Source organism: Cololabis saira, chromosome 9 (genome assembly GCF_033807715.1).
Source record: "Cololabis saira isolate AMF1-May2022 chromosome 9, fColSai1.1, whole genome shotgun sequence".
Taxonomy (NCBI): Eukaryota; Metazoa; Chordata; class Actinopteri; order Beloniformes; family Belonidae; genus Cololabis; species Cololabis saira.
This window is the reverse complement of record NC_084595.1, coordinates 35,373,367-35,383,635: the sequence shown is the minus strand read 5'-3', so window position 1 is coordinate 35,383,635 and position 10,269 is coordinate 35,373,367. Positions and strand designations below refer to the sequence as shown.

At 44.6% G+C, this 10,269-nt stretch overlaps 1 protein-coding gene across 1 annotated transcript in view; it reads left to right on the top strand.

Annotated features, from left to right (window-relative positions):
• Positions 1 to 966: 966 nt before the first annotated feature.
• efna5b (ephrin-A5b) overlaps positions 967 to 10,269 on the top strand; it is a 105,914-nt gene continuing 96,611 nt past the window's right edge. The window contains exon 1 of the mRNA XM_061729365.1: positions 967 to 2,131. Coding sequence (XP_061585349.1) covers positions 2,007 to 2,131 — 125 coding nt within the window. The 5' untranslated portion in view covers positions 967 to 2,006. The remainder of the gene's footprint in view (positions 2,132 to 10,269) is intronic.

Below are 10,269 nucleotides of genomic sequence, written 5' to 3'. Positions count from 1 at the left end.
AATTTCCTTAAGCACGTTATAAACATATTTTATTAACTTGGTTGATTTTGTAGATGTTTCTTGTCAACTTGCACTAATTTGTTCCAGCATGATTTTGCCTACATGCGCACTAATGCACATCTTAATAAAACGCATGTTAGGGGTATTATTGCATCTAAAATCTGCGATCTATAATTGCAGATTTTGAGATGTCTTTTAATATTTTTTTAATCTTGCAAATTTTCTACATCAATTAAAAATAATCTCTGCGTATTTCATGTACTATTCCTTTCCAGTTTTACTTTTTTTTCTCTTCAGGGTGCTTCATTTGAATTCAGAGCTGCTGTGTTGGGTGTGATTAAGGACCGACTCGGACTCGGACTTGAGTGCTCGGCTGCAGAGAGCCGCCACAGCGGGGCGTCCTGACGCGGGAGCGGGGTCCCTTGAACCCAGTTATCCCCCCCTCCCTGCAACAAGACCGTCCTGTTTCATCTCTTCTGCGTGGAAGTAATTTCTCAGCATTTTCTGCCTTCTTTTTTTTGTTTCTCTGTCTTCCTAAATTTGTAGAATAAATGCAACCTTTTATAGGAGTTTGAAATGCTTTCGAATGAATCCACAGTGCTTAAAATAAAAGACCAATATTTTAGGATTTCTAGGCTTTTCTGTTGTCAAAAACATATAAAGTGTTGAATTGTTCTGAGTAAGAGTAACTACAGGACCTTTTTTTTTTTTTGCGCGTAATGGAACACGCGCCCGAATCTCTGCGATGTGCCGGGGGGAGAATCCAGCAGCGGATCATCGGAGTCGCGGCCACCTCTCTCCTCTGTCCCCTTCCATCTCTACCTTTCAGTAATTGAATTAGCTCGGTTTTGCGTGGGGGGAGGGGCCTTGCTTTGTTCAAGCGACGCCCCTTCAAATAATCCCAAACCAATGGGACTATGCCCCGCTCCGCCGTAACCAAACCCACTGGCTCAGTCTGCGTCTGGAGCTGCTGCCGCCGCTGCTGCTGCCCTCACCAACGCGACCAACAACGACCAGCACGACCCTGGCCACGGTGCGCGCCTGCCTGGGAGAACGCAGCACTTTTTTTTTTTTCCTCGCCCATGCACGTCGCACCATGTTGTCTCATATATGAGGAAGACACTTTGGGACGTGAGCGAGCGTGTGCGCAGAGAGAAGCGCACGGGAAGACGCAGCGCCGTGTGTCCTCTCCCCGACACCACCGAGCAGGACTCCTCCCCAGCCCGGCCACCGTGACACCTCCGTTTCAATCTCCCCGGGATGATGACAGTGTTTCTCACGCCGGACACGAACGAGCAGATGTAACATTCATCCTCCAGACTGCTGCTGGCTTTGACTGTATGGCTTTAAAAAGTTGCCTGGAAAACATGGACATCTGACGTGCGCAACCCACAGCGTCATTGGACACATCGAGCCCCCCTCTCTTTTCTCTTCATCGCATCTTGGGCTGACTAATCCCCTGCGTTTTGGATTTGGAGTAAGAAAGAGTGTTGAGCAGTTGTCACTGGCCGTGACACAGGCTGCATCCAGAGACTGCGTGCAGACGGGAACTCACTCACACCGCTGATCACACTGCCTGTTGTGCTGCGCTTTTGCGGCTCTGCGCTTATCTCACTGTTCGTGCATTAGACACTGAAACAAGGACATTTTTTTTCCCACCCTACCACGGATTTTTCCAAAGCTGCAGAAAAAACAAAAATCCTATTATTCACAAGGACCTTCGCCCTGCATCTGAGAGAAAAAACACAGTGACGCCTTCTTTTTTTTGCCACTTCACATCACCTTCAACCCAAACAAGTGTCATCTCAAGTGTCCCCCCCACCCCACCTTATGAATGGTCCCCATCCCTGCTTTCCTTTCGCATTTGTATTTTGAACTGCATCAGAAACACTGGACCACATGTGAGGGGGATTCACCACCTTGTCCCGGTTCAAGCGCCCGCAACAACTCGACCGACTGACGCGGACACTGAAGGAGGAATACGTGTTGAAGTTTGGGCTGTAGTGATGCTGCAAGTGGAAATGGTCATCTTCGTGTGCCTGGTGCTGTTGATGTGTGTGTTTAGCCAGGAGCCCGGGTCCAAAGTGGTGGCCGACCGCTACGCCGTCTTCTGGAACCGGACCAACGCCAAGTAAGTGCAGCGCGCATGCAGGTCTGCGCCGAACCGCGGGTTCCCGGGATCACACCGGTGTCCCCTCCGCAGTGAGGGCACACTGCCAGTATCTGTAGCCAGCACTTTTAGTCGAGGAGAGGAAAAAAAGTGATAAATGAATGTATAATATGTCTGGGTGTTATTTTAAATACGTGGCAGCTCATGAAGCAGGAGTAACCAGTGCGCAACGAGGCCCCGACGCACCATCACGGTCCGCTGTTGCGGCGCGCAGTCCTGGTTTCACTATATTCAGCTGTGGATGCTAAATCTCTAAAACCAGGAGAATAATATTAATAAGTTGGTTTTATGAGTTTGGTGGACTAAACACGGGCGTTTAGACGACAACGAACTCGTCTCAACCAGACTAAAGGTCAGGGAGGTCCAGATAAACGCTTATCTGCGCATTTATTTACCTTAATTCCCCGCTGTATTTACAACGGAGGGAAACAAACGGGCCTACACCGTCATAAACACCACAGTTCTGCTTGTGCTCCGTGATTCGGTTACTTATCGTCTTCCTAGCAGTTAAAAAAAAAAAAAATCCTATAATAAACAGTAGTCAACGTGAGCCCAGAACACGTATCCGTGAATATTCGAGAGGCACCACATCAGAATAACTACATGAAATGTCAAATCGACCTTTGGGCACCATAGAGACAGCTGAAGCCCAAGTGGAGGGAAAGAAAAAACCTTTTAGTGTTTCACACTCTTTTAGAGTTTTAGCCTTTAAAACAAATGTATAAAAAAGCTCTTGAATTATATATATTTTAAAGTTATACACAGAAGTTGCAAAAATGAAACAATTCTGATCAGTTTGATGGTTTTCCACTCAAAATAATGTCAATAATCTTTTTTCCTTTCTTTTTTATGTCTGAAACTATAAACCATTGTTTTGTTGCATGTGCACCAAATACAATGCTGTGCAGTATTGTGCAGTGAAATATTTAATAAAATGTCCTTTTCTGGCTCCCAGCAAATAAAGGACAGTTTTATTTGCTAAAATAAATAATTTGAAGATTAAATGTAGCATTAAATGTAGCATTACAGCAGTCTGTGCATGTTTGACAAGGACAACTAAGACTGAACTTTTTGAAAACTTTTAATTTATGTGCCTGCTTATTTTACACGGACAAGTTTCAGTAAGTGAATATTGTTTTGACTATTTTTCATATTGGTGATTAAGGTCACCTAGTCTTAATTTAATAGCAAAAGCATGCATAATGAAAATGATTAAAAGACGTTGAAAATGGATATAATTAGAAAGAGGTTACCTTTTTCTTTTCGTCTGTATTGAGAAAGGTGTTTAATAAAACACAACAACAAGCTAAAGGGAGTTGAGGGAGGATTTGACTTTCTGTCGTCTGCGATCGGCCACAGTTGTGAAGTTCAGCAAAGTTACGAGTAAAAGTTTGTCAGATGTCCTAGAATTTCAGGCGCCACTCTCCTCGAGCAGCCTTGAGTCAGCTTCGGTGTAAATTGAGCATGTTTGTTTCCAAATAAAAGTTTCTTCGGGAGTCCCGCTGTACAGCCTGTACAGCCCTGTATTATGTCTGCTTCTGCTGGAGTTTACTGAGATCCTTCTCTCAGCTGCCAGTGGCACCTTGTTTGTTGAATAAAAAGTGTACAAAGCCATTAATAACAAGGGCTGAATTTGTTACACAACTATTTAGATTCAGTCTGAAGTTTGGAAAAACATAATTTATTTCTTGAAACGATTAGTGGTCAGGGCACAAACGGAGCGCTGACTGTGAGCTTGCTGAAGCCGGGGCCAGTCTAGCGGGGTGTGTAGATCCTCGGCCTGATATGCCGCAGACCGTGACTGCTGTGTTCTTGGTCGCTGCTTTGACTCAGCCTGCCTGTTTATTTGTGGACCACTGTCCTCTATGGAGGGAAACACAATTTCGAGTCAGATCTTGATTCTTGCCGTTGATAGACATGCTTTCACTGGACTGCGTATTTTTTTAAGAAAAAAGTTTTGACTCCACTGGCTGCTCAGTTTACTCGATACCTTCCAGATGTGCTGACGAGTTTTCCCATTTTCAGTGACGGAGTAAAAGGTTAGTAAGCAGGGGAAAAAAATTAGAAATCTAAATAAATTGACTGTTAATCTCTTATTTGACCCAGTAAAACTGACAGAAGCAGAGGAAGCAGAGGAAGCAGCAGCGCTGCGAATCGCTGCTCCGCATGCTTGCACTTCTTGCCTTTTACTTCCTTTGAGCTCCAGTAAAACCTAAGAAATAGATAGTTTCCTGAGCCTCATCTGTTTCTGAAGCCCTCGCCTTGCCCGAGGAAAGGAAACAGGTTCTCACACGGGCTGTAGTGCTAACAGTCGCTGTGTTCTACTTACTCTAAATAGTTTGTTTGACTCTCGCTCCTGCAGGGCTGAGGCAGGAAGCCAGAAAAGCAACTCTAAAGCAGAAAGGAAAAGCAGAGAGGGCCAGATAGCAAACTTGTCTTATTGATGACTTGGTTAATATGTATCGAGTCCCTTTCGCCCTGCATTACTAGGAAGCTGGTGTGGCGCGGGAGCTTGTCTCTTTGTTCTGAGACTTCACGGTCACGCCGAAAGGCCCGCCGTTTGGAGAATTTACACAGAGAGCGCTCATGCACACAAATGCGCACTCCTGAGCCAAAGGCGGAGGTTACGTATGATAGTGGTAAAATAAGCTTAATATAATCTGCTAGGAACGTTGTTAGCAGGTGATTTAAAGGGTCATTTCAATGTTTTTTTTTAAAACTTTTTTAAAGTCTCACTTTTTGTTGTTGGAGTTTGATCATAATCCCAAAAAAGCCATTATATGCAACTTTTTCTTTCTCTGTTTGAAATTGGAAGGTTTTTTTCGTTTGTTTTTTGCAGACTTTCAGATCTCTCAATAATTTATAGCTATAGTTTGAGGTTTTGCTTTTAATTTATGAGGCCAAAGTTGGACGTTTCATATCACCGTGCGCTCTGCGTTATCCTCTGCTTGCTGACTTTACGACCTGAACTGTACAAGAAAGTGCGAGACAAGAAACGAGTCTTCTGCATGGCAATGTCTGCTGAAACAGTCTCATGCAAAAAAATACTGTGGAACATCTGCTTCCAGCTCTCCAACTGCAATCAAAGTGCAGCTCAAAACTGAACAAGAAATGCCAGAGAAGAAGCACACATGTAATTGTCTGCTCATATTATGCAAAACTGTTGGAATGTTTGAGCTGGAAAGTGAGGAGTGAGGGATCCAGAACCCGTTCTGTTACTGTCTGAGAGAAAGGATACGGTTGCAGACGCTCACAGCTCAGATCAGGAGGAATATCCAGTGGAAGATCTTTGATGAGAAGTGGATGTATAATGCAGCTTTTTTTCAGCACATTTACTTTTTCTTACAAGTCAGGTTTGTTTTCCAGCAACTGGAAATCATAAGCATACGGTTGATTATTGAGGATTACTTAACTTGTTTGTACGACTGTTATTTGTGCCACAGTTGTTTATGCTGCGTCTTTGTGGGATTGGGGATTTGGGGTTGATGGCGAAGTGGGTTTCCTAGCCCTTCTGCTGCCTTCATACCACCGTTGTCTCGCAAATGCAGCACGAGACCTAAAGCTTGCTAACTGCTTTGTTGTTCTGAATAACATCTTTATCTTGTCTCTTTTATGACGGATCCATTCGGATTTTTCCATCAAAATCTTCTAAATAGCAGTCAGTGTAAGAAATGTTAAGGTGTTATGTTTCCAAAAAGAGATTTCCCTCAGTTTAAAATTACATTTCTGCCTTCTGTTACTGCGCGTCAATGCTTGCGAGCGTTTAATGCAATAAGGGGGCAGACTTAGGCTCTGGTGACGTCTCAGCCGTAAAGTGGAAGACATGGCCTTTCCCTCTCGGCGTCTCCATATTCCTCCTCGCCTCTGCCTCTCTCCCGCGCTGGCTCTCGGCTGTCCACCTCACCCCGATTCGCTCTCTCCCACCTTCCCTTCCCCTCCCTCCATCTCTTCTTGCCAGGCACAGTAAATGGATGAATACAATTAGATATTTTCAGCGCCCCCCCTCATGGTTGACGGCGGAGAAAGACGTGCAGAGGTCAGGCTCACTCTGAGTAGAACGGAGAGAGAGGTCACGTACGTACGGCGCAGAGTAACGAAGCAGAAAGTTGGCCTGTGAATGACAAACTAGTAACTAACTCTCCTTGAAGTGGAAGGTGCTATATTAACATAAACACTGTGATGCAGTTGTGGTCATGCAAAATTCTCAAGGTGATTTGTATTTTGCTGCATAATATGAAGCCTGGCAAATGCGCTTTTTTCCTAAGTTGCTGCTTTCTCCAAATGTCCCGTAACTGGAGACGCCCACTTAGCAGCCGCGCCGCTGGTATCGCCCTGCTTTTGTGGCAGTCACGTCTGCATCATCTTTGTGCATATTTTCTGGTGTAAATGGGTGTACTCGTGCATGCAAAAGGGACAAATGTGCCATGACCAAACATAAGGTTTGTTTTGTTTCCCTTAGATTCATGGAAACAAGTGAAAACACATATTTTCCCCCTTGGCTTTTCATTTCCTGTCATACAAGGGCAGACCCCTCACTAAAGTACACAGTCATTGATGTTGAAAGTTGGTCTTGAAAGATGTTAAAATTACATGTTCCGTTATACATTTTTACATTAACTTTTTATTTATGAAACAGTCCTGAAAACCTCTAATTTCTAATTTTTTTTTCTCTTTAACACTGATTCTGTTGTTGTTTTTTTAGACTTAATCATTTTTATGCAGGCTCAATATGAGCTATTTTATGCTCACCTCTGGCTCTCGTCATCTCCCTTCATCTTTGTCTTAGAGTTGATTAGTTCTCGTTAATGACCCCTTTCTCTGTCATTTTTTTTCTTTTTTTTCCACGCCTGCGGTGCTGGCAGGTATGATTGCCAACCAAACAGGGAGCGGAGGGGACGTGGAGAGAGCAGAGCAGAGGATATAGAAAATTTAACACGAAACGTGTTGGAAAACCAGCCAACTGTAATGACAGTGTTGCACGATTTGATTCTTTTATTAGCTTTAAATGGCACTTTGTATTTTCTCACCAGACCTGTAAATGCACTTTCCGTTTAAATTAGTTTTTTTTGTTTTTTTCCTCTATTAGCTAGAAAATGAGCCCAGCAGGCAGTAGTCAATGCTTAGTCAATGTGCTTGGCAGAGCAGCTGTTCTTCAGCGCGCCGTGGAAGAGGGGGAGGACTCTTGGCCGTGACCCTTGTGGAGGTGCTATGCGGTGGACAGAAGCAGCCCTGTCGCCAGGGGTGCCTGGTGGTCAGGCTGTAGTCTTGGATATGCTAATCCTGTTGAAGCCAGCCTACAACTGGACAGAAAATACATCCCTTGTTGCAGTTCCTGTGTGTGTCCGTGTGTGTGTGTGTGTGTGTAGATTGGACATTTTTTTTTCTAAATTCATTGTAAGCCTTCTCCGCACTTTCATGTGAGCAATTGATACTGTTCCTTTAAACCGTTGTTTGCTGATTAATTCCCTCAAACATTAGAAAACTTAGATTTGCTCCCGATTTAAATAAATGTCTCCCATCTTTACCAAGGTCAACTGTATTAAATTGAGAAGAGCCAGAAATGCCTCTGTCAGTTCAAATGTTTGCTTATCCGTCAAAGGAGCGGCAGGATTTCTTGTCCGCGCATGGCGAACTTGGACTTTATTGAATGGACGGCTTCATTTCGGTTGCACATGTTCCCTTCGCTCGCCCTGGGAGCCACATATTAATGTCCAGGTTTTTGTTTTCAGAGTAATCGCTCTGAGGTCAGATGGAGTGCTGAAACGCTGCTATCAGCTGAGCGATCTGTCTCTTAGCCCCCTTTCAACCCTTGCCATTCAGTCCGCGGGGGAACATTCTGTATCGCCGCACTTGGAAACAATAACGTACTAACCAGATTATGAAACATTCACATGTGCAAATCGTGATGGGAAAAGTTATATACTTGCATGAGATCATCAAAATTACTGTTTCCCCTCTTTCTCTTTTTTTTTTTTGGCTGGTCCGTGGCCTTTATGACATATGACAGCCACAGGCACATGTGCTTGTTTATGCATGGGCTACTTTTTTCCTATTTTCTGACTGTCTCTGATTAACTCCGAATTTTAAACTAATAAACATGGTTTTTCCTGAAGTCACCCCACTCCAAAGTTATAGTTTCACCGTGAACTCCTTCATGGATTTACAGTTTTAAAAAGGAAGGAGGAAACGGGGAGAGTAAAATAATACATGGGCTTATGTTTCATTTTTAAGATGCCTAGAAAGCTGCAATTAACAGAAATAAATGATGGCTGAGGGTCCAATAAAGGTTGAAACTCCAGTGCAGGAATGTCGTTTATTGTGTGTTATAGCTGCTCGGTCTTGGCTGAAAATGGCGCTACCATATCCTCCTTCATGTCCTCTGCTCTGTAAGATGGAGGCTTGGAAGCAGCTGTTACTGGATGGATCTACCCCACGCCTACCCGAGAGGGGCGCTACTGAGAGGCGTCTGATAGCTCCGTGTGCCTTCTGCTCTCCACCCAAATCTTTTTAGGTGTGCAGCTGAAGTGAGAGCTGCAAATATTTGCTTCCTTCAAAACCAGCCCTCTCTGTTCTGATTGGACTTTGTTAAACTCAGTTAGTGTCAACGTCATATTACAGGCTTTTAACAGCAGCTCCCTGTACATGTAAAGTCCAAACATCTGATGAGGTTTTCAATTTTATTTTTTTTCCCTGCTTACTATTCAGCTGGAAACTGTGACGGGAAAAACGGTTGAGACCGTTCAGTTTTTTTTTTGCTAGACACATTTTCCACAGATAATTCCTTTCATGGTAGACTGGCTTCGGACCTTACGCTGCCGTTTTCCTTATTTAACTTGGAGGGGGGGGGGTGTGACTGGATGTTTTTCTAGCTGGGCAGCAGTGTGGAGAATAGATCCCAGAAGAGAACACATCTCCAGCTTGTGAATAAAGACCTAATTGACGGGTTGTAGCCAGTTGTAAATGACTCATGAGGTAATTCGTCTTCAGAGACAGACGGAGAAACACACGTACAGTTGTGTGGTCTAACTCTCCTTTTGATCTGATACAAGCTGCTTGGTTTATTTCCAGACTTTTATTTCCCTGAAAAAAACATATTTCAGCCATGATGTGCAGCTTTTAGCCAAAGATGGTGTTATCACCTCCCTCGCCTGAGTGCGTTGCGTATCCTTGGCCTTCTCATGTTTTCAACGATTATTTCTTTGTTTGTGTTGGCGGCCACGAAAAAGTGGAACAAAATCAGGGGGAAAGACGTACTTTTGCACTTTTTTCTCAAATATGTGTGTGCTTCCTTTAGAATCGGTAAAGTTTCCATTGATGGTGGCACTTGTCAATTGACCTGGCAAAAAATAAACACACAAACAAACAAACAAACACTCAGACAGTGTCGGGCTTTGCTTTTAGGTCTGCGGTCGTAGTGAGGCCTGCCAATAATGCGCGAGCTGCATTGACGGTCTAGCAGTCTGAATTGACAGTAGAGAAAAATACTAGCTGCCAGCACCCCCCTGCCCCCCGCCCTACTACACACACACACACACACACACACACACACACACACACACACACACACACACACACACACACACACACACACACACACACACACACACACACACACACACACACACACACACACACACCCATGCCGGGCTGTGATACTGAAAGGCGGCCATTGTTCTGGCCCCTCTGTCCACTCCAAATAGACCACGGCTGATAGTAATGTATGCATTTTCAAGGGAAGGAGAGAAAAGGGCAGGGCGAAGGAGAGGAGTGAGGGAGCATGGTGTGAATGGAGAAAGAGGACGGGAGAGGGCCCAGCTGAAGTTGGAATAGGGTTTTAGGACAGCAAAGGGTAGGAGTGGAGGGGTGTTATGCGAAAAGCCAAACATGGGTGGGGGTTGTCGTCGCTCAGGGGTGACGGTGTGTTTTTTTTCTCCCTTTTTTGAGTCACCTGTTTCCCTTTCCTCCACATCATCTTGTCCATACTCCTCCCCGTTCTTTCTCTGTCCTTGCCAAAGCTTAAGATCCATGAGCTCAGCGGCTGTCTGTCTTCCTGGCGGTGGCCACAGTTGTTTGGTCAGCGGTGGGGGGTGGGTGGGGGA